Raw genomic sequence first — 24748 nt, 5'->3', positions numbered from 1 at the left:
GATAATACATACCTGTATTAGTATAATGGGATATTTTAAGAGGCCTGAGAGGTATCTGATGTCAAGTCACTAAGTAAAAGTCTTCCCTGTCTGTATTGATCATATAACCTTGCATTGTATTTCTGCTCTGTCAGTGCACTGAAATATATATCTGAAATATGGCAAGTTATCCTTCTCCGAAGTGGATTGAAAACTGCTCTTGGAGTACAGTTGCTGTATGTTGCTTTCATGGTTGCACCACAAAGGAGAAATTCTGTGTGGAAAGAATACTTTTGCTAAATAATTTATATTGTTTTGTTTAATGTTTTTAACAAGTGGAAAATGCATCCTTCTCTTTTGCACTGAGTGCATTTCAGGAAAGCGTGTGAAAACTGGGATGTAATGAAGTGGAGTAATAGAGTTCAAAGCACACAGCAAACTCATTACCATATCATGTAAGAATAAAATAAATATAAGAAAGTCACTAGAAAATTTAAGTAGTCAGCTTCTTGAAAGTAGAAACATGTCCAGGAGAAACCAAGCTTATTGCTGCTTGTTTCTACACAATTTCAGACTGAATAACTAGGACATTAACTCCTAAAGCGTAATGACATTTCATCTATATAACAATTACGGAAAACAAACAAACAAACAAACAAACAGAAACTCCATTTTAAATAATTCTATTATAATTTGAATGTGACTCTAAGAGAATAAAAACTTCCCAATGTTTAAGCAAATACTAGCATGTCCCCTTCCCGCTGTTGTCCAAGGACTGGTGTCTGTTCTGAATTTTTGTTCGAATGCTGGAAGTAGTAATTGTGTGAATGCCAAGGTATATGACAGGCAACATACTGCTATTTAATCAAGTTTTGCTTAGAGCAAGTTTAAGTAGACTGGTAAAAGCTAAGTTCTTTCTTATGTTAGTAGAATCCATACCAGTACAAAAGCAATAAAAGAGGAATTCAACTTAAATGGGGATAAGGCCTGTGACTATTGTCATTTTATATGGAAGCAGGATTAGGCTCTTCATAGGGGTGATTGCTGAAGAATGGCTACCATGTAATGCATTCCAATTACTTTAAATAACAGATTAATGGCTCTCCTGTTTGTGAAAATTGTGTGGCTGAGATTGTCAGTAAGCCTATTTGCAGCTGGTAGCAGGTGTGAATCAATTTGCTGGAATAAATTTCCTGCTGTATGACCCTTCATGTGCCTCTTCTGTTCTATTATGTTGGTCAATGGGCTGGTTTTATAGTGTTGTGGTTTTCTAAAGGCACTAATACCCTTCAGTATAATGCTTTAAATTTTAATTAACTCAAAGAATGAGTTTCTCACTGCAATCACATTCTCAGGAGTCCTTGGTAATCAAAATGATCCCCTAATTGGTGTATTTATGTTTTCAAAGGAGTTTGTCAATGATGTGGCTTTTATTTCTGTTTAAGCTGAAAACTGTAAACCTCTGGGATCATATTTTTATATCAAGCCCTGCAAAAAGGATGTATGTCACAGATTTGCCCAGCCACAGAGAAAATACCTCTTGTCATCTTGGGTAACACGAATGTACGTAATTTTAGTTGCATATTCTGTTTTCCTTTTCCAGGTCCGCTGTGATACGGAAGTGCAAGAGCTACGTCAGTGGCAAAAGCAGTTGAGAGACGAAGAAAACATTTCTCAAAGAGTGGAAGAATTCTGGACTAAGCAGGAAGCCAAAGGTAAGTGGATTAAATTACTGTAATGATTTATTTATTTATTTATTTTACATTAAATGTTTAATTGTAATACTTCAAGTTGTATTAAGAAAGAAGACACATGGTGGAACACTGATCATGAGTGACAAAAGAAAGCAATGTCTGGTGGAAATGCCTGGCTATTTCTTTACAGTTACTATGTAAGTTAGTTGCTTGTCTAGCGAAAAGTGGCAATGGGAGGTATGATACAGGGCCAAAGCTCAGTAACGTCACTGGAATATGGTAATGTAATGGCACAATATTTCCTAGGGCAGGATTAAACTTCTTCCAGCTATGCAACATTTGAGTACTGATTTTTACCAGACAAGTTGTGTTGTAGTTTTTCTGAACTGCAGTATTTCTATCTGGTAAATGTTCTGCCAGCATTTTCCTGTAGTTATTTATAACAGAAGTTGTCCTGTACTGTTCTTACTTATGTATATAATTGCCAAGGGATATGAGGCCAGGTTGCTTTAAGAACCATCACTGCACCATGTTTCCTTTTTGCTCTGATTGCAGACAAGGCCTTACTGACAGGGCTGAAGTTATTTTTACGTACTCAGGCACGGTGTTATAATAATGATTTTTCTGTGCCTGATCTCTTTGTCTAATAATGCAGGAGGATTTGCTGGCTCCTCAGCCAGTCTACGTTTTTTCAGCCTCTGTGGCTGGACTCACATGTGATACATGTAGGGATGTGAACTGCAAGTCAGTAGAAGAGGTCATTCAGCTTTATGGCTTGTGAGCTGCTGAGAGAGAAAATTCACCAGTCACCATCGTATGGTCCTTCATTCTGACCTGCCAGAAGGGGTGTCCCACCCTGTATCTCTTACATCAGTTTCAGCCATTGTGTAAGTGCACCATGGGTTTGGATCAGTGAGAGGTTTTGGTATTAGTTTCCTACAACATCATTTCCATGTGATCCCTTTATGTACCACAACAGAGGAAGTGAGCTGGGGGAGAAAGGGATAATCCCTATCAGTAGCCCACAGCTTGGTTAAATGGAGCAGAATTTGAGGTGGTATTCTCATAGCTGGTTACTGTTCACAACTGAAGAAGTGCGAACCTCCAGATGATTGGTAGGAGCAAGTCTTAGGCCTCCTCACCTCAGACCACAAAAGGGTCAGTGGCCTAATTCTGAGCCTGGCTTTCGTGGGACTTCACTGGGAAAAGAGATTTACATTTGAATTCTTGTAGGGTAAGGGAGTTTAGAATCAGTTTTCTGGGAAAGTTTTTAAAAATACTGAGAGCTGGTCAGTTGGATACCAGTTATCCAAAAAAATCAACAACTCTGGATTTCAAGAGGCAGAAAATCGCTGATGCACAATCTGGAATTGGGCAGCTTCATTGTAATAGGTTGCCTTTGGTCTCAATGTTGTCAAATGACCTAGGCATTTTTACTGAAGCACTGTGTATTTGTAGGTCAGCATTTGGAGCTGTTTCTCTTCACTACATCTCCAGGCCTTGTCACTGCTTTATTGGTTAGACTTCTTGAGCCACATGCCCAATTTCTAGACATTTAAAGTCCAAGCTGAGACATGGAATTTTTCCTACTGTGGCTTCATTCAAATGTTATTTCTTTCACTATTCTGTATGTAAGCTAATTTTTCTTCTTAATTATGTGGAGTTATTGTATTCATGCACGGATACAAAATAGGGTATTCTGGAATTGAGTGCTTGACATTCTCACAGTATGCTTTGTTATAGAAGCTACAGTAAGGATGTCCGTACATAAAGAGTACTTATTAATATCACTGCTGTAGCAATTAGGGCTTGTTGTATATAATTAGAGTCTAGCAATTCTTCAGTAACTTTAGTCATCAAACCTTTTGTGGCTACTGCTAATTTCAAAATCGTCCTGCTTTTTAATAAATGATACAATGAAACTTTTCTACCAAGCAGTTTAATTATAAAGTAGTCCATGCTCAGTAAATGCCAAAGGAATTAACAGCAGTCAGGTCATTAACCTAATGCACTGCAATTATTCTTTCACTTTTTATTGTGCATTCAGGTTATCTATCCAGTCATGAGTAGATCAGGCTTATAAGGATGACATGAAAGTTCCAAACATTTCCCTTTGTGCTTGCAATCTTCTGTAGAAAAGTTTGCCTAAAGGTGAAGGGGGAAATCTGTCACTAATAACAGTCGTTGTAACAACTGGAATTACAAAGTAGCGCCTTGTTTTCAGCTTTCCATAGTTTGATGTCTTTTCTTCCTTCATATAAAATAAATGTAATAGGCACTTGGGGCTAATAACATTTTAAACTAATGCTAGTTTTTTTTGTGTGAAATCCTGGTAATTCCAGATGGGCTGCATTTGCATAATACCAGCAAACACAAAGTTATAAATGGGTAAGGTCTCCGTGATTTCAAGCTTCCCTGTTGACAAGCCTTTAATTCCTTAAAGTTCTTTCCAGTTGTTTCCTTGTTATACTTGCATAGCTGTTGGATAGCACTAGTTATGAAGAGATCCAGTCAGGGTAGTGTTGCAGTTTCTCAGTGTTAAATTTCCTGTTAAGTAGTCTAAAGTCTGTGTAAAACACCAACTATTTCTGTAATCACAACTGGGTGAGTAGGTATTCCTACTGGATGTTTCTAACAGACACAAGGTACAGTAGTTATAGTATACATCTTTCAAATAGATGTCTTAATACATGGTGCTGTTGTACCACAATTTCTTCTCTATTGTATGAAGTGGAAGAGTATTTAAACCCACTTGCAAACTCCAGACAGTAAAGTGAATGTTTTAACTTGTTGCTCTGGATTTCTGAAGTTTACATAATCACATAATAATAAATTTTATCACATAATATGAAATGTATCAGTGGCAACTGTCATCCTGTCGGACAAGGTAAGCTGGTAAAAAGCTGCCTCTATGTGCCTCCTCCACTTGTCATCTGCAGTGCTTACCTGCCAGTCACATGCACAGGCTGGTACTACCGGGTGATTTAATGTTGGCAGCTGCAAGAGTCATGTCCTAGTACTGCATCCGCTATGCCCAGGGCCTGGACAACTGCTCCTGGCTTACTTATGTTAGACAAAGCTCCTACACAGAGGGAGATCTGACTCCGGTTCTGCTTTTCCTGTACTGACAGATGGTGACAGCAGCAGCAGCCACTGGATAGTTCTGTGGTTTGCATGTTTGCAAGTGCGAGGGAAGCAGTTTCCTGTTGGAGGTGTTTTCCTGCCCAAACAGCCATTCTTTGTGATATCCAGGGAAAATATGAGCTGGATGGAAGCTCCTGCAGGCTTGCTTCAGCTGCATGTTGCTATTTAATGGAATATGTCTAGTGAAACCTGCTTTCATTGTGATCTTGGAAGATTTATAGTGTGTGTATTAAAACCTCAGTTCACAAGAAAGTATCCAATGGAGAAACCTACTTGTCCAACACTGATGGCAGAACTAGTTGGTGTTCTGCATACACTCCAAAATGCATGACATTCTTCCAGTGCTCCTTCCCAGTATTCACTGTTGTTAGCATAAGAAGGACTGGCTTGCATTGGTAACAGTGCTGGTGCCAGTACAAATAGGAGTAGATATCTTTGAGGGCGTATTTAGATATTCTGAGAGGCAGCCCAGAACTAACAAAGATGGTAGTGAATGACAACACCCTTACGGTTCTGCACGTCTATGCCAACAGCAAGGACCGCAATCAAAGCTGTTCCTGCCTGTTGTATTTCAGCTGAGAAGGCTTAAGTGTGAATATGGTCTGCAGAAGCCTCACAATATAATTTTTTAAATAATAAAGTCACTTAAGTATCAGCTAGGAATATTTGCACACAATGAAATATGTAAAAAGGAAAATGAAAAGTTAAAGCTGTCATAGAAGAGTAATTTTTCAAAAGACATTGTGTTCAAAACCTTCCTTTATGCATCATGGCCTCCTTGGTTGCCTTGCTATTTCAGCATTATATAATGCAAAGTGTTATGAGCTGGCACACTTTTCTGTGTCTGCACTTTGCTATATGCAGGACTTTTTGGTCAATGCTTCACTGTGAAGTGTTCAGAACATGAAGAATTTTCTTCACTGCAGTATATGTTCTAGTACAAATACTGAAAACAGAAGTGGTTTTTTTTTGTTGTTTGTTTTGTTTTGTTTTGTTTTTTTGGTGATAGCAATTTGTTATGAGAGCTGCATAGATTTTCCAAACATTTATTCATATTATATTGCAATTTTAATCCACAAAAGTCAGGCTTTATTTACCAGTCCACTCAATTGCCCAAGGGATACTTTATAGCTGAAAATAATTCATTCAGAGGAGTAAAATAGTATATAACAATAGGAAAAAAAATGCATCTGTATGTATGTATATATATGTGGGGTGTTTACATGCAGAATTCATAGTTTTAGTAACTTAGAGCTGGCAGATGAAATAAAACAGTATTTAGTACCAGTATACAGAAATAATGAAAAATAAAATCCATCCAACATAAGTGCGTGTCTTCTAGCAGACCTAACTATATGTAAAGAAAATTTTGGTAGAGTGACCAACCTTTTATTTAAGTCTTTGTGGGATTTCATATCCTATTTACTATGGTTTAATAAGATTTTTTTTTTTTATGTAGATATCTTAAAAAAAAAAAAAAAAAGATACAAGTAGACCTTTTTTGAAATTCAAAGTATGTTTTCAGAAGATAAGGTGAAGCCATCTTCAAAATGTTGGGAGTAAGAAAAGTGGGGACAGGGGGAGCGGCCTGTGCCATTGGGCAGCTGCATTCATTCAAAGAACTGTCTCTGAAAAAAACGATTTTTTCTATAAACTGTACTTAGGTTGTTTTAGAGAGTAATGCAGTGATAAGATTTCCTTTGCATTCTTTACCAATTCTTTCAGAAGGAAAAACAAATTTCCTTTTAATCACACCCATAGAGCTTTCCTGTTGTCAGATTAATTATTTTAGGACTATGGGACACACAGCTGTTCCACCACTTCAAAGTATGTTGTAAAATTGCTCCTTTTCATTTTTTTTCTTAAACCAGTGCTAATTCTTATTGTTTATATCACATTAGCTTGCAATATTATGAAATTGTTTCTGTAATGATTTAACTGAGCCCTGCTAAGTTAATTCAAGAGTATCCGTACATAAAATAGCCAGGGGGCACAGACAGATGGCTATCTGGAAACAGCTGTACTACTTAAAGAAGTTACTGTCCAGGGGTTTTCATTATCAATCTCAGTTATAATGCCTTAATTAATTTTGTTAGTGCTCCAGCTGCTCTTATTTCTGTTATTATTATTCTGCTGTTTATTAACATTGTTAAACCCTGTTTCCCTGTAAAATCAACAAGTTTGGGTAAAGCTGCCTTCATCAGTGATTCAATCTAACCCAGCTGGCTTTGCACTGAAGTGCGTTCTGAGCCCTCATACAGTAATGAATAGCATAACACAACTACCTTTTAAGCTTGTCTTTCTAGGCATTTGGTTGAACTGAGTTACTGTGAAATCTCCCCTTTAATTAAACCACTGAGCTCTTTGCATTAAATCGGACAAAGCGCCTGTTGTTACAGAAAACTCAGATGTCACAAATAGAGCTATGGGATTCATGATCAAAAGAAAAAGGAGAACTTTTTAAAAATAAATATATCAGTGTATTTACATTAAGAATAACAATGGAGTCTCTCTTAACTTTCTATACGACTCCAGCTCTGTTTAGTAGATGCTGTAAATAGTGTTGAATCTAACTGTAGGGGATGAATGGTGAGCTGCCAAATAGCTTTTAGAAAACGCTGACTCAAGGAGTAATGTGATTCTATTGACACTACTAGAAAGATCAGCATACCTTCTGTGAAAATATCAGCCAAAATGCAAGCTAACAGTCAGATTCTGCTGTGTTGCGGCTTTCGGCACAATGCTACATATACCTTATTTCACGGATATGTTTTGTGCAAATGCTTAAAATTTTATAATAGTATGTTTGTATGTTCTTGGCCAGTGTGATGCTTAGAAAGGGTATCAAAAGGAAGTTAGAAATGTAGACGTATTGTAACAAGAAAGTCCAAAGGCATTATACTGGAATAAAAAAAAAGCCCAAAGGCATTCTTAATTTATTTTCTCATTTTCAGTAAGTGAAAATGAGTTTAATCATTGAAACAAATAGTGAAGTTTTAGTTTTTGTTAGAATGTAACCCAAACAAAACACTTTCTGAATGTTGTTTGCTTGTTTGTTTGTTTAAGTAGGGACCCAAGTTATGATTTTTAGTGGGCAACTGAGGTGACCAACAACATGCCCATTAAGAAGGTAGACCTGTGCTTCCTTGACCACGATTTCTGCCGTCCTTTCCTTTTCCCAGCTCTCACAGTCATGGCTGTTTGTGGTGTGGTGAGTTGGTTCAGCTGGCTGACCTGCCACAGCACTGCTCCCAGCTCTGCGCTGCAGCCCTCTGGGTTAGCGTTCTGCTGGGTCAGCCCGCTCAGCTGACTGGCCCTGTAATGACACAGCCCTTAGCTCCAATGTAAGGGAAATGGTGCAGCAGTAATAGAGGCAAGGAGAACTGCCCACGTGTGATGGCAGCTGGCTTTTAGATCAGCTAATCTGTCCTGTGCCTACTGTGTCACATGAAACCATACCCTACGAGGTATGTCTGCTTGCTTCGGTAGGCCAGGATGTAATGTAACCTCACATAGACCACCGACTCTCCCCACACTTCAAAACACATTTAAAAGCATCTCTCAGACTTCTTTCTTTTTTTCTTCTTTTTTAGTTTGCTACTCTTTATTCTTCTTTCCTTATATCAGCTATACTAGTTATTGATAGTTTTGAGAAGTGTTCGGGGATATAATATGTGAGAACTTTGCATGAAAATTACTGTAGAAAAGGAAGTGGGGAGATGAATATCATCCTGCAGGACTGTGGAACTCTTAGTGCATAGTGCAGCTAGATTTGTTTGAGTGGAAAGCAAAACGTATGTTTCTTTCAGCCTTTACCTGAGATCAGAAAGCTATAACATTCTTAGCTGGCACTTTGTTTGCTCCACTCTTCCACTGCTGTAAAATTCCATTCCAAAAAAAGGTTTATATTTAAGGTGTGAAAGTACTTACTCTTAACAGTTTCTGCTTCCAGACTGAAAATGTAGAGGGAAGCATAACACTCAAGGCTCAGTTGAGTGGCTTACAGATTTAGGCTTGTAGGGAGAAAGAGAAACCTCCTCTGTATAGCCCCACTGGTTTAGCACAACCGATGGGATAAATTTATTCCAAAATGTTTTACAAAAGTTTTTTAAAATATTCACTTCACCATAAAATACTGCTAATAAAAGAAAAAAAAAAACTCCGAAGGATATGAGTGAATAGTAAAAGAGCTTGTTCTGGTTTTGTTTGTTTGTTTGTTTGTTTGTTTTCTGAAGATGATGGCCTTTCTGATTTAATTAATCCAGTTTGCTGATATTACTTTAATGTAAATGTATTCAAATAGCTGCTTCATTTACCAGCCTGTTGTCTGGGATCGTACTTGGCAGGATGTGACAGCAGCAAACACCATAGGAAGGACTGCTTTTGCTTCCATGAGGCTGCTGATCTACCATTAGATTGTTTGTTTAGGAGAGCTTCTTTTCCCAACTTGCATTTATTTAGGGCTGCCCATATTAATTTTGTCAATACCTGCAGCCTAAAACACCCATTTCCAGCTGGACATAATTTGCTGCATTTTCTTGCTTTCTAACTGGTATCCCGCATAGCTCCAGATGTGGTTTTGCTTTAGTGCTTTCAAAAAGAAATAGGTCTTTGGTTAATGGCCTGATTGATCAGATCTGTGCCTCCATGCAGTGGATGAACCCTATGCCATAGTATTGCCATAGTGATGCTGAGCAGTACCTTCTGCAGATGCAGTACTGATGAGACACTGCTGGAAATGAAAACGTATGTGTTGTACAATGAAAGGAAGTTGAAAATACTTGGCTTTTGTTTTTGAAAATACCTAAATCTTAATGCATTGCCTAAGTGAAAGACAGACTGCTACAACAGTTATTTCTCTCTGCTGGTGTGCTGTTGAAAAAATCAGTTCTTTACACACACAGTCTAGTTCTTTCTGCTATTTTTCTTCCTAAGGGCTTTCCTTTCTTCTTCGCCTTCTTACCTGGGCAAAATTAGTAAATGTTTATGTTTAAAAAGCATTGTTCTTAGGAGGAATAGTAGAAGAAATAAACATTCCTGGTTTTATGTTAAAAACAAAAAAATTTGCAACCCTATTAGCTACCAGTTCTTAGAGGTCAACTGCAGTCTTGGCTTTGCAAGGTGCACTGAATGTACACAGTGTGTGGAAAATCTACTTAAACCAAACTGAGAAACAAAATAATCTTCACAGCTGGGGAGAGTTGATTTCCAGATACAGGAGGGAATATTCCTTTACGCACCATTTGATTTCCAAGCTGTATTTCTCCTTTAGCAGTAGAAGTTATTACTTACCTATACTGAGAGCTTGCAAACAAAGACTTTTCCCTTGGGAAGATGCAACCAGCAACCTGCTGAAGAACTCAAAATGAAGGTGTTCTGTCATTGGAAAATCCTTGAAAACATGAATGAGGCTGCAGATAAAAGGGAGAATAGGCTGCATAATTTAGGAGCACATCTTGTGCTGGAGCAGGAACAGATGCACACTGTCAAGAAGCAAGGAAATGCAGTCACTCCTACAGCTGTAATGTGTCTCCACCTGAATTATGAAGTAGGATTTGAAAATTGAATGGGCTTACCAAGTCAAGTCAAACGGAGGAAGTCTAGTTTGCATAGTTTTGAAGGATGGCTGTATCATGATCGTATTGCACTATATAATGATGTCGTATCACAACAGAATTGAGGGAGGGAAAAATATTAAAATTTGTGCCAAGAAAAAAAAAAAAAGTTTACATAATGAAACTTCTTGGAATTCATTTAATAAACAATCCTGTGAATATAGCTATGTGCTCTAATAGATGCTTACTAATGAGGCCATAAAAGAAGTTACAGTTACTTGCATGTTTGCAGACTGAGTAGTTTCCCCAAAAAAAATACTGAAAAGGGGTTATATGCAAATGGAGCATCTTATTCTAGGGTTTAAAAATATATTTTTAAGTGTACTGAAGGTGGTAATGTTGAATTAGCGTTAAGAGGCAGTCTGAGTAGCTAATGGATCTCTTGAAAACTGTACCTCTGTGGTTTATGAAAATTCAGCTCCATAAAATGTAAGGAATTAATCATTTTTATTTGACAGTCTCTTCCTTTCATATTTTTTTTCAGCTTTGATCAAAGGTGGTTGAAATTTACTCATGTTTTTGGGTGATATTAAAGTGATTTTTTTCTAATTTCATCTGCCCTCCTTTAGCTGCAATTCTCTAATTCATCTCATTATGGAGCTCTTGTAAGTGGGGACCTGCCCATACTCCATGGTTTTACACTTTTAAGGTGCTATATTCAAAATGACTTTAAATGGATTCATACATGTTCTTGCTTTTGAAATAAAAGTAGACATTTAAGCTTTCAGTGACACAAAAGACATTACAATTTCTTTTTAAAAAATGAAAGAAAATCCAGGAACAAAGCAGTGACTATGTGATGTTTTTCATCAAGCCTAATTCAAGATGCTTGGGATGTTTCTGAAAGTTTAATCTTGGCACTAACAGCTGAGAATGTAGTGATAAAAGTCATAAGACTCATGATGTAGATTCTGCTTTATTGGTCCACACCCCGGACTCAGACATCTCTGAAAAGTTACAAAGATTACAGGAACATTTAATTTCTGAAACTACAGTGGGAATGTTTGGAAAAGAAAAAAATGAAGATGGCAATTTAGATAAGCTGCAAAATATGTGATCTTCTGAACTGAGCTTACACAGGCACAACAGTTATCAGCCAGCACAAGTCTGAACTAATCCTCCAGTGCCATAATTGTGCTTTTACCCATCACTGCAGTTTTTAATAATGATTTGTAATGGAAAAAAAGACTATTGCAATTTGGTGCTTGTTCTGTGATTATAGAAATACATTTCATTTGATTGTTTTTCTGTTTTAAAGGAGAGGAGAAATTCTTCACGGGCTTTGCAGTTTTTTTTATTATTATTTTTCCAACATTTTTCAAGATAGTAGTGAAAAAAATGCCATATTTTTACTGAAAATTCAGGGGGAGTTGTATTCAAGTATGCAAATTTCTGTTTCTAACTATGAGATGTATTAAAAGGCTGAAGAAAAGGGTGTCATTGAGTAAGAAGTAAAACCTCCGAATATTCCTGCAGCAAAGCTAGACTTGAGACTCTTTTGGTTGAGAAAAAAAAAGGGGGGGGGGGGGGGAGAGAGAGACGGGAAGAAGGACCACAAACCAAATGGAGTCTTAAAATAGGACTCGCAGATCAGTAAGAAGCAGATGACGGATTGCAGAACATGCAAGCTGCTTGCCCCAAGCTTCCCTTTGTATTACTCACGTCTTTTTCAATGTAACTTTTTAAAATTTAACCTAATTACTTGTTTTAGTCTATGAGAGTTTATGTTTAGTGACTTTACAGAACTTACCGTGTAGGTAATGCCTCAGACAGGGACTTTACAGAACTTACCATGTTTTCCACGTAGGAAATGCCTCCGAAAGAAGAGGGATTCATGGGTGTAAGTGCAGCATTTGTGAAGCTGCCCAGCAAATCTGGCATTCTAGTTTTCTGCCCCAAATGGCTTCTGCCTGTAATTCCCCAAATGCTTGTTGCTGGGGGCTTGGCACTCTGGAATTATTTCTGTCTGCTTCTTGTCAGCTTCTTTCCATTTTCATGACTCTTTTTTGATCTCAGCTATTTACTTGCAAAACCCGCATTGATCGGTTGCTGCTGAAGATGTGCTGGTTGCCTTCCTTCTGGGCTTTTCTCTGAGTCCTGCATCTTCTTGCTTAACCTGTTGTATTTCTGGGGCTTTCTTTAAACGAATCGCAGGTCACAGAGTGTTTTAGAGGACAGTTGGGCAGTCCTTAGCAATACAGTCCCCAGTATATCTAATTCTGCGCCGTTTGGTCCCTCCTAGACTCAGGTGTCCATCTCAGTCGTTCATGTAGTTTAATGGATGTCAGTGCTTTCCTCTTTGTACACCTTGAACTGTAAAAATGCCACCCAGATATTTAACGAATATAAAAATTTGGAATAACGAATTCTGAACTTTTCTGTCCAAATATTAGGAAAGCATTGTGTATTCACAGAACCACAGAATGGCTGGGTTAGAAGGGACATTAAAGCCCATCCAGTTCCACCCCTCTGCCACCCCCTTCCAGCCTGGCCTCCAGCACCCCCAGGGATGGGGCATCCACAGCCTCTCTGGGCAGCCTATGCCAGTGCCTCACAATCCTCAGAGTGAAGAATTTCCTCCCAACCTCGAATCTAAATCTCCCTTCTTTTAGTTTAAAACTATTCCCCTTGATCTATCACTGTCTGCCCAAATAAAAAGTTGCTCTCCATCTTCTTTATAAGCGCTTTAAGTACTGAAAGGCTGCAATGAGGTCACTCGGAGCCTTCTCTTCTGCAGGCTGAACGTCCCCAGCTCTCCCAGCCTCTCTTTGTAGCATTACATACACAAATACTGCTGGACATCTTTCAGCCCTTTTTCTCATCTCCATTGCTGGTTGTTGGTGTTTGGGGGTCTCCTGTTTGTCAGCTTACACTTCCCTAATTTGATCCTCATGGAATAAACAAATTCCCTGACGTTGTTTGTTCTCTGAAGGAAATAAATGCTGCCAGCATGACTGCATGTGCCTGATATTTTGGAAAAATCTTGGGCAGACCTGTCACCAGGAAGCAAGCTAAGAGCTTGGTGGGCTGCTCTGGCATCACCTGCCCTCCGCTGCTTTCATTTCAGACTTGGTGCTGCCTCATACGTGGATTTGCAGCAAATGTCATTACGGGAAGGTTAAATATTTTACAAACTCTGTTGTTGCTTTGGAGAATTAGGTTTGTCCTATCACTTTTGTGTGTCCTTTTTACAAAAGCATCATCTGATGAGTGATCTGGTGGTTCTATTTAAGGTTCAGGAGGAGCAGGTATGTCTGTGGGCATACGTTTCAGTTTATTTTATTTTTTAAAATATATCTCGTATGCAATATATCACTTTGCTATTGCTAGTGACTGAAGTGGAAGGTTTCACTAATAATTGCTTGCATGTTAACTTCCAGGAGTAAGAGGCTAAAATTATACACACTTTATAAAGAGCTGTCTCTTTAAAAGTCAGGTTTTATTTCAGAGAGATTGCTGGCAGCTCCGATTTCATGTTCAGGCTTCTTTGGCATTTCATTGGGAGGCTGGGGTGAAACTCCTTTCTATATATATATTTTACTCTAAGCCCTTGCTAATAAGTTATTGCAATAGATTTTCTTTTATGGATTTTCATCTTCTTACAGTCTGAGTCTGTGGTATTTTTCACTACTGTTTTCACTTGTTTAAATTACTAAATGTAATTCTCGGTTCTTACGATTTAAACAAAATCAAGAGTGTGGGTGTATAAACCTTTCCTAAGCTACTGTCACAAACCAGTCGCATTACACAGTAGTGTGTAAAGTAGGTCAGAGTTTCTTCACTGTTAGGCTGAAAGAGCCAAGTCTTAAACCAGAACATCAGTCCTGATTCTGTTTTTGTGCATTTAGGAGGGAAAGTTGCCTCTGTTACCGAAAATGGATGGTAAAGATGCTTGAAATTAATGCATAGATAAAAAGGACAAAGACTTAAGCAGGCAATCCTCAAATGACTAGCAGGAGTTTCACAGATTTTTGAAAATCCTATTCTGAGGAGTTGCCTCAAACTGTAAATCCAAATACATTCAATGCCAGTGCTTCTTTTAGCCGTCATCTGTGCCTCAACATTGCAACACGTATACAATAAACTGTGCTAAATGAGCTGCATTTCCAAGGAAGGTGGCAAACAGACTAACAGATGACTTTATTACAGCAGGAACAGCAAGTCAAAAATATAACAGATAACAGTTCTGCTTGGAGAGACCCTCACCTCACTTCCAAGGAAATTAAGCACAATCTTCATTAGTGCTTCTTATTGTAGTGATGGGTTGAAGTGTTGTGTGATTTAGAAGACGCGTGTGACTAAAGTGGGGTTTAATCAGATTAACGCTGCATTTTAAAATAAGAATTGTTGAAATCAGTAATGTGACTGCAGTGTACCACCACCAACTTCAACTGTCCTGACAGCAGAAACCTTATGACCTGTGCAGATAGAAACCATAACATTGGAAATAAGTGAGATGCCCAATATTATTTGTCAATTTCAAAAGTGAGCATCACGAGTAAATCTCCAAGAAGCTATGAGACTGTTATAAATGCATTAGATGATGTGGGAAAGACTGTTTGCCTTATGTTGTTGCACATTTATACTGTTTGTGTCACATCCTGAATAGTGATTGTAGACAATCACCTGAAAAGTTGTCTCCTTTTTCTTGCTTGGGCTTTTCTTTTTTTTCTTTCCTTTTTTTTTTTTTTTTTTTTTTTTTTAATTACTGTCATAGCACCTAAAGGTTTCAGTCTTGGGTCTTGAAACAGGAGTTGATGTTTCAAAACAATATGAAATCTTGTAAAAATGCCTCCCATTCTCGTGTTATACTTCTATTGATGTCTTACCTTACACCCAATGAATGCATAATGAATGATCAGGCATTCCCTGTAGATCTTTTTCATGCATTCCGTTACCCAAACAGCTTGGGAGATAAGGTGTGTGTACTTTTCGGAGCTGAATCCAGCCTCCAGTGAGAATGGTTTTCTTGGCACTGCCCTGCATAGCTGGCATCCTCAGGCAGTTTGTTCTGCCCAGCTATGTCCATACGCCTTTCCCCAGCCTGCAGGAAATCTAAAGAGAGGCTGTCCCCATTGCAGCAGGACCATGCCACTGCAGCGGCAGTAATCTGCTAGCAGAACTGCACCGTGACTAAGGAGGGAGAGGGATGTAACAGGAACTGCGCTGCTCAACTTTAGTATGTTTTTAAGGCAATTGAAAATAGAAATGGGTCTCTCTCTTGCTCCTGCTGAACGAATGGCAGGACTCCCAAGACTTAAGTGGTTAAAATTCAGCATATGAGTAGCACGGTGGTAAGCTTGTTGTTTGTATTGGTATTTACAATATTCACTGCCTCCAGATACGTGTTGTCCGAAAAAATGTGTTGGATTATCAGCTAATGTAAATTGTTCTAAACTCCACGGGAGCTCTGCTGATCTGCCAACCAAAGATCTTTAAAAATATCAGAGCAAGTTAGTTCAGTGTGAGGTGTCACAACCTGAAAAATACATTTTTCCAATGGAAATTTCTAGTGAAAGGACTTAGCCAGGCAGCCTTTTTCCCTGTCTTTCCAGCCTTTCTGAATCCTGAGGTCATCTTTTATGTCTGCATAGGAAGCAAGTATATGTCGAAAGCTATTTAAATAACTGTCTGCAATCCAGATTCATGCTGACAACCTGTGCTTCCTGTTCAGTATGATGTGATTCAGAATTGTTATGCTTAAGTAACACAGGTTATGATAAGACATGGATGCCCCTGACTAAAGCTAGAAGCTCCCTAAAACACCTGCTCATTTTAATACAGAACAGCATGTGTGAGCCTGGGGGTGTCTGAACTTGTTGCATTTTTATGAAATACTTGCAAAGGCCTCCTCGTGCCAGGAAAGGTTAGATAATTAGATATCCTGCCGCCGTGGTCATATTTGGGGTTGCTAAGGCATTGTCTGTGCTTCCTCCTCATCATACATCCCCTTTCCAGTATGTTTTCTACTAGCAGAGATCTTCCAGGTTGGTAGCATTCTGAGCACCTCAAATTAGCACATTTGCGTGTTGCAGCCCAATATTCTGGGTATGTACCAAGAGGGCTTTGTTTGCTGTTTACAGTTGCACACCTCAGAAGAATAACTAAGCTCTCCTAAAACTGTATGTAAAAAAGGGATTTTTTTTGGCTTGTTTGGCTTTCTTTCCCTTTAACATAATGATTATAAATATTCCCCCCAAATTTGCCTGATGTACAGTACAGATGTATCTTCTGAATAAACATTTTTTTATATATATTTAAAAGTTAAAAAGCGATTTGTAAAATATTAAGCTATTAAGAACAGAATATGACAGCTGAAGGCTCTGTCATAGAAGTAGACTGAGGAACCAGACTGTTGTATCAGCAGAAGAAAAACATTAGGTTAATCTGTATTACAGCACTCTGAAAGAATACAGAGCTTTGAAAACAGCTTTCACTAAGGGGGTGGGACATTTTACTTTTATGTAGAGCTTTTGTTCATTTAGAATTGTTTACTCCAGCAAGCAACCCTGTGCTCTTTGTTTGACTGATTTTTCCCATTTGGCAGACCCTTTGCAATCACATGGATAACATTCTTCTTTCCACTGAGACATAGAAAAACTGTTCTTTATTGACCTTGCTTGTTGTCCTTAATGGCAAAAATATATTTACAAACTAGGTGAACCGTATGACTCATCATTGACTTTAAGTGAAAATTCTTCAAAGCAAGAAACTCAAAGAGCTGCTCTCATTTTTATTTTTTAACAATCCAGTGATTTCTTCCTCGCAAACAACTCTGCCCTCAGCTACACATGCCCAACTCCCACAGCTGGCACTGAGAACTGTGTACCAGTATCCGAGGGCTGAAGTTGTCTTAAAAGAAAAAATGCCATGCATAGAAAAAGTGTCTTTTGGGTTGGGTGGGGGGATTTTTCTCCCTTGTATTGAACAGCAGAGTATTTGCTGGGGAAGTATGGATACCTACTTTCTCATTTCTGTGGATGTTTTAGAAAGCTAAGTATTTAAAGTTTTATTTTGTATGGTTGCAGTGGGAAGCAAATTGCAAGAGTTAGATGTACACAAAAGCAATTGACTATTTCAGTTTTAGTTTTCTCACCAGTATCACAAAACATGGCTTAAATTGTGTGGTACTGATTTAGAAACACATTAGCATTACAGTTTTACTTTGACATGTGAGTTGTTGTAAATCAAAGGGAGATTACATAAAGGCCCAGCATGCCAAGATGAAATTCTGTTTTAATATGAGCAAAATTTTGTTGAAACAGATGGAATTGTGCACATTTAGCCAAATTCTGTGTCCATGTTTATTTGTGTTTCTGAATGCTCACATAAAATCTTTTCTGATAGACATAAAACTCTGGATGAAATAAATGGGCTCTCTAGTTAGCATAAACTGGAGCAGTTTTACTGACTTCTGCAGAGCTGCGACAATTTGTGCAAATTCAGGCTCTGCTCATAACAGTCGCATTTCCAGAAACACTCTGTTTCTGGAATTCCAACTGAAGGCAAGGAAAGCTAGGGTTGCTCTACATTTCTCAGGAAAACTCAAAGGGCCTTTTGTTATCACTTAGCACATGTGCTGAGAAAGTGTAAAATGAAGATCACAGGGACAGCATCTTCAATGATCTTGCATGTGTACTTAACTTACATAAGGAGCAAGCAGAATAAAAAGTGGATTGGGCCCCTTGCTAAGGTTCCCTCATTATTTTTTAATTCAGTCTTGTCAAGTAAAGCCCTACTTTGGCCTTTAAAATTTCACAGTTCGAGAAGATACTTGCAGTTCTCTTACTAATTCCATACAAGTCCAACACTGGCCTGGTCGATTTCAAGAAAAGCATAATAAAACGTGGATACCAGGTAGTGTTGCTGTGGTTCAACATGAATTTATTCCATCACTTCGGCAGACTTCATCTGCACCATTATACCAGTACACCCCCTCTCCTTTTTCTTTTTTTTTCCCTGCTTCATGATGCTGGTGTTTTACCAGATCAGGAAAACAAAACCTTTGTTGAAGAACTCTGATAAAACATCAGGGTTGCCACAGTTCTGTGTTCTTCAACCATAGCTGTGTGGTCCTGCCCCCCTCCACAAACACAGCAAACTGCTGAGCCAACTGGAAGAATCAAAATTAGTTGCAGTGTTAGGAGCTTGTCTGCTCAGCTCCTTGCCTGGCTCACAGAGGGTGTGATAGGTGCCAGAGCTAGGGGCAAGCATGGGAATGTGACCAAGGTAGAGGAACCTTGCCCTAACCTTTAGGAGACATTTTCCTTCATTTCAGCTTTGCTCATATTGCAGAAAAAAAATAGGTGGATTTTATTTTAACACCAAGCTAGCACAAGTTTTGTAAGTAAATAGTAAAGCCTTTATTCTCGTTAAGAACAGCATTTTGAAAATAAAACATTTGCCCATGCTTTACAACCTTTGTAGTTTTGTATATTTATGTACAGTCATCATGGTACACATTGATTGTCTTGAAAATCCTTTAAAGATGTACTTAATAAGATACCAGTATGCAACAATCAGCGGAAAAAAAGGTACGTTATAAAACACACATTAATACATTTAATAAATATATTATCTATCAAAAATGAGCTTTAGCTCTCATCAATTAATAAAAAGCACCTGCTTTGTAATCCTGTAAGTTGGTAGAATAGTCCAATTGTTTTATTATAAAAGCTACAGTGCTCCCTTTTGCATTGCCTTTGGTTAGGCCCAAGGCATCAAGCTCCAAAGCCAACCAAGATGCCTGTGTTTACACTAAAAACAGAAACATCTACTTCTACAGTTTGTGTACCTTATTTGTAGAAACAAGAGCATGTACTGGGACTGCTATTCTGAAGATGCTGCATATTTTCTGGCAAGTGTCAAACACCCTCAGCTCCTCTGAAAACAAGACAGGACCTGTGAAGTATGGCTTTGGACTCTTTTTCTAGCCATTGACCAGTATAAATCTTGTTTTGGTAACAATTTTTTCAGATGCTTTACAATTTCTGTATGGAAACACCACGAGCACATACCATCAAGGGACAACACAGTAGCTTTTATAGTGTAAAAGCTAATGAAAATTAACTGAACAGTGAAAGGCTTGTGCTTACACTTAGGTTGTTCACAGATGCTCTACATTCTAAATAACTCATAAAAGGCAAAAGTAAACAATGTGTTTACTGTAACAGAAATATAAGTTAACATAAAGGTGCCTTTCTTCAATTACATTTTTATTTGGGGCATTTTACATAACAAACTAATGACTTACAAAAAATTGCTTATTACTAACTGTACAAAATTGGAAAGTAAAGACCCTCCTATTCTATTGCCACACCTTCACCACAAATTAAGCCCAATCCTGCTACTTTGCAATGGTGTGAATAGTTCACACGACCAACCAAGGACAGTAGTCATGGGAGTAGCAGATTGTAGGATCTGGCCATATTTTTGTATAAGGCCTTAAATTCCAATCAGCTTTGTTGTGAGCAGGATTGGGAACTCTATTTATCAATTCAGTCACATCTAGAAAAAGAAAAAAAAAAAAAAACACTATTTCTTAAGAGAACTATATTTCGTAGAGTTTTTGTCCAAGGTCTGTAAAATGTGCATTATAGTTCATAAATCTGAGCTGTAGCATGATAAACCTTTTAAAAGAAAGCTGGCCTACCATTTATGCCATGGTCATCTTATATGGTTTTACAGTAGTTTTCTGATTATTTTTTTTTAAACAAAACTCTGCAGGCAAGTAATGATAAGGGGTTTTATATTCTTCCAAATAATGCAACTTCTGGGTAACTATTGCTATCATAAAGGTTACCTCATTTGATCAAAGCTTTGCTTTTAACAAGCAAAATGTATTTCTAAGTCACTGGATAGCATGCAATATCCACCCCTACCCTACTTGGTTACCTAGGCCACCTAGTTACTTAGAAAATAAAATAAGCAATCCCTACAACGAGTACATGCTTCCTTTGCCTCAAGGAGGGAAGGGCAGGGGGGAATATCTGACATGGAGCTAACATGCTCCTTTATTCATGCATGACAGAAAACCATTGCGTCTGGAGGAGAAGGGCTGTGAAATAAAATACTATAAGATGATCATGGCAAGAATGGCAATATATATTTTTTCATATATATATATATACACATATATATCTGTGTGCAACACTTAGGGACTGGTCTTGCAGCCTCTGTACCTGTATGTAGACCCAGACTGCTTGTGGGAGTACAAGTCTGCAGGACTAGGTTCCTAATTCAGTAGAAATGGAGGTACATGGAGAATCAGGAAGACTCTTGAAAAATAAAATGCTCATTTCTTTTGCAGTATACAGCAAGTAACTTCTTTCTGTGAAGCTACTAAGCTATTCGGTTATTTGTACATTATATTTTTTAGTTTGAAAATATATATTTTTATTATAGCATATGCAAAGTTTATTTGTTATATGTTTCCTATGCCCTCAAGTAAAAACAATTTGCATTTAGTATCGAGGAAAGCTAAGATTAACATTGGCCAAACAGTGAAGATACAGTGATGTTTTCAATGTCTGATATGTATTAAATGTTAAATAAAGGAATGATTGCTTAAACATAATGAAAACCATGGCACAAACAATGGGCAATGGGAACCTTTCAAATAACCTGGAGAAAACAAAAAGCTTTGAGAAAGTCTGCCTTATATCAACTCAAAAAAGTGGAGGTGGGGGGAGGACGAGGGAAGAAACCACCTTAAAAAACAAAAACAACAACAAACCACCTCCAGAAAGGAGATTCTACCCGCTAGGCACTATAACGCACAACCACATTTAAATGCACAAACAACTGCAGTCAATGGGACTACTCATATGAACAAGGATTAGAAACAGAGGCCTTGACCCTATATGCTGCTGAGTTTCTCCTGACAGGTGATCAGTACTTTTCAGCTGCCACCGAATTCCTGCTCGACGGTATCAGCCTACCAGCCCAGGCCGGCTTGTGTCATGCGGTGTGTCGCCCATCATCCACCATCACAACGAACGTACTTCTGGCAAATGCAAGTCACATTCTCTCCCCAGCTAAGTCTTTGCAAAAGCATATCCCTCCAAAGTTTCCTTTCATGGCTTCTTCTGTAGGAGAAGTGACAATGCGCATGTCTCTGCTCGCACCTGGGGTTGAGGAATAAGAGGGAATCCGATTCCAGGCTTCTGGAGAGAGCTGACTATGCTGGACCTACACTTCTCTGCCTCAAGAAGCTCCATAACTCCCATAAACTGTGCTCAGACCTTTTGTCTCTCCAGAACTGCTTTCATACACAGTTTTTTTAAAGAGAAGAATATCAACCTACAGTGTAATGGTAATTGAGTTGCCACAGAATGACAATGCTTGACTGCACATGCTACATGATGTTACAGTACAGCTAGATAATGAAGCAAACAAGGTACTTTTAATGACATTGGAAATGAAGGTAAAAGGAGCAAAATGAAAGAAATCCTGTATGTTTTCACACTGTAGTGGCAATCTTTTGTGGCAACGTGAATTAAGTTTAGGTGAAAGGATGGTATTTTGCAAGCAGCTGGCAACCAAAGTCAGGCTTGCCTCGCACACTAGTTACAGACAAGAGAATATCTTACATTTCAGAATACAATATCCCTCTCTTTCATTTTGAAGTGTGCCTACTTCTATTTTAAATCAGATTCAGCTTCAGGCTTACAATTTTGTTTTTGCAATTAGTTTATCAGTTCAGTGGTGTTCACATTTACACAAAATCCTCTGTAGGATTTCGCAAGCTCCTGGATGTTCTGTTGCTTTGTTCTGGTACTGCTATGGATTCCTCCCTCAAAGACACACTGCCAGGGAACAAAATCTGCAACAAGGATTCTTATTCTCTACAGCCTACAGCCTTTCACCAGAGGTGTCGTCCAGTGTAACTTGGCGGAGCAGTTGGTATCTGCAAATAAGGATAATAAACCCATAACTGAGAGATCTAGTGTGTTCAGACATCAGTGTTACCATGCTACATGTACACGTCAGCTTTAGAGCCAGTATTTCCAGAGCAAAGTGATGCAATGAAACTCATGTTCAACCCATACAGTGCATTTACTTCTCTGTAAAAGCCATGACTATATATGCATTTCTCTCTCATTTTGCTGTCTAGTGCTCTCCAGTAAGCTTTGTATCCACCTTGGAACAAAACAAACTCTCTAGCATCTTATCATCCTTAAACTGCCTTTTTCTTGAGCTGCATATTCTGGTATCAGAAGATACTGGAACAGATAAATCCGAGTATCGAAAGGAAACTATTCATTACTGACAGCAAAACACAAGCCTCTTTTATTCAAGTCAGTATGTTTCCCACTGTATTACTCACACTGCAGAATCCTCATACCTAGTCTCCCTTGCTTACTAAACCCAAACAAAACTGTACTTAGAAACAAAAGAGGAGACCTGCAATCAGATTGCATTCTTTGGCTTTAAATGTTGAGGCTGAGTTATGGAATCAGCTCATGATTCAAAATAAAAAAAACCCAACTCATATGAGTATAAACAGGTTTATGGGTAAACTTTTAACAAGCATGTTGGTATGCGTGAAAAAACATGGGGATGAAAATTATTTTTCAACATTATGCCTACTATATGCAATTTCTCAACTGCAAATTAAACATCATGCGAAAAACATTTAGAAAGCCTGTTTGGCATCAGATCGCTAAGCCATTCTTACAACTGCAAGGCTGCAAAAAACAGGTCTATCAAATAACAGCATGCCAAACTATTGCCTAAGAGAGAAAAATCTATGTTATCATTAAAATATTCTATACTCCTCTTTTATGAATCTCTTTGACAGAGATACATACATATGTAACTTACAAAGAGAGGTGAGAGACCACCATTATCTGCAATAATGATTGTAATTTAAAGTAAAGTACTGGCTTGAAACACTTGTGTGACTCACAAAATCTTGAAAATAAAATCAGGTAGGAAATTGTGTCACTTACTAGTTAACAAACTTAACACAAGCATAGTTCAACAGGGTCATTTAGAGTCACCAAAGAACTTGGTTCACCCAAGCTACAATGCAAAATGTGAATGGCTAAGTAAAGAAATGCAAAATACTTTGTAATTACATCTTTTCTAGAGGGGAAGGGGAGCATTACATGCATACTTGCTCCCTGAATTTTCATTTATAGCTTTCACCCTGCTATGAATAAGCTAAATGCAGAAGGCTTTTCAATTAGTAGCAGTTGCATATGTATCAGTACAAAGCAAAGATTTCTTAAATCATCACATTTTGATACTTACAGTCCCACCATTTAGCACAACTGCCATCTCAGTTGGCTGATAAACATTGCTTCTAAAGGGAGCACTAGGTCGGCTTCCCAAACTGCCGTTTCGAAATCCTGCCGTCCTTAGCGCTGTGTTTAGAAAAGAGAGATTGTTCTTAGAACCCGGTCAGAGCTGCACATCTCCTTTGAAATCATAAAAGTTTCATCTTCCAGTTTAGTTACTGGGAACTGTGCCATTGCTTTTAACTTCTATGCTGCCATACCAGTTTTCACATTGCTTTTGAACAGCAAGTTTTTGTACAGAACTGGGGATGGATTGCAGGAAAAAAAAAAAAAAAAAGTTTTACTTAAAATTAACTGTTTGCCATGGAATGGGAAAAGTTTGTCAAACTGCTTAGTCTCATTTCACCAGGTGTTTAATGTCTTCAGTCAGCAAACCTGTGATGCACCTTGCACCATGCTTTCTGCAAAATACTTCCTCTATCAGTCTGGATACTGTGGGGTTAAGTAAAATGATATTACCCTTTGCTTTCTATCAAACTCAGAGGACAAAGATCCAAAACATTCTGTGAGCCAGCAAGCATGCTCACAGTCCCCATGAGCATTACTTCAGCATGACGAGCACATAAGGATTTTCCAGATGTTTCAGATTATATTTACTCTGTGGAACTAGAAATATGAAGCAAATATTGCTTTCAAATAGCTTAAACATGGCAATTAACTGAGGCAAGAGAGATGCTGACTGTCCTTCTGAATGTTTATAGCAGACCTACATTAGTGTTTCCATTAATTGCAGCTCAAGTTTGGATTCAAGATGTATATTCTGAATGAGTGATGCGTAGTTAGGGATGTGCTTCTTTCCCTCTAAACCAGTCCGGGGATTGGCACACACATACTCTATTTTACTTCAGGGGTAAATAATGGCTTCACTGAATTCAGATGTGGCCAGGGAACAGAGCTCATTTATACACGCTGCTTGAGCGGTTACAGCGGGCAATACTCATCTGTCAGCTGGTAAATAGAAACATGCCTGGATCTGGCACCTGGGGCAAGAATTTCTCTGAGATTTAATTGA

The 24748-nt window shown here is 38.3% G+C and overlaps 2 protein-coding genes across 9 annotated transcripts in view; one reads left to right on the top strand and one right to left on the bottom strand.

Annotated features, from left to right (window-relative positions):
* IQCK (IQ motif containing K) overlaps nucleotides 1–24748 on the top strand; it is a 183673-nt gene that overhangs the window by 26145 nt on the left and 132780 nt on the right. For 5 of the 6 annotated variants that reach the window (XR_004754539.1, XR_004754541.1, XR_004754540.1 and 2 more), the window contains exon 7: nucleotides 1583–1694. Coding sequence is in view for 2 of the 6 variants with exons in the window: in XM_035339203.1 (XP_035195094.1) it covers nucleotides 1583–1694 (112 nt within the window). In the remaining 4 variants the exon portion in view is untranslated. Of the gene's footprint in view, nucleotides 1–1582; nucleotides 1695–9470; nucleotides 9883–24748 lie in introns of those variants that run through there. The other variant, XM_035339202.1, reaches the window with a different exon arrangement.
* Nucleotides 18772–24748, bottom strand: part of GPRC5B (G protein-coupled receptor class C group 5 member B) — a 16527-nt gene continuing 10550 nt past the window's right edge. For all 3 annotated transcript variants that reach the window (XM_035339190.1, XM_035339189.1, XM_035339191.1), the window contains exons 3-4: nucleotides 23690–23802; nucleotides 18772–22340 (exon numbers count right to left, since the gene is read on the bottom strand). In XM_035339190.1, coding sequence (XP_035195081.1) covers nucleotides 22296–22340; nucleotides 23690–23802 — 158 coding nt within the window. In that variant the 3' untranslated portion in view covers nucleotides 18772–22295. The remainder of the gene's footprint in view (nucleotides 22341–23689; nucleotides 23803–24748) is intronic.

Source organism: Oxyura jamaicensis, chromosome 14 (assembly GCF_011077185.1).
Source record: "Oxyura jamaicensis isolate SHBP4307 breed ruddy duck chromosome 14, BPBGC_Ojam_1.0, whole genome shotgun sequence".
Taxonomy (NCBI): Eukaryota; Metazoa; Chordata; class Aves; order Anseriformes; family Anatidae; genus Oxyura; species Oxyura jamaicensis.
The sequence above is the reverse complement of the archived record's forward strand: the minus strand, read 5'-3'. Positions and strand labels throughout refer to the sequence as shown.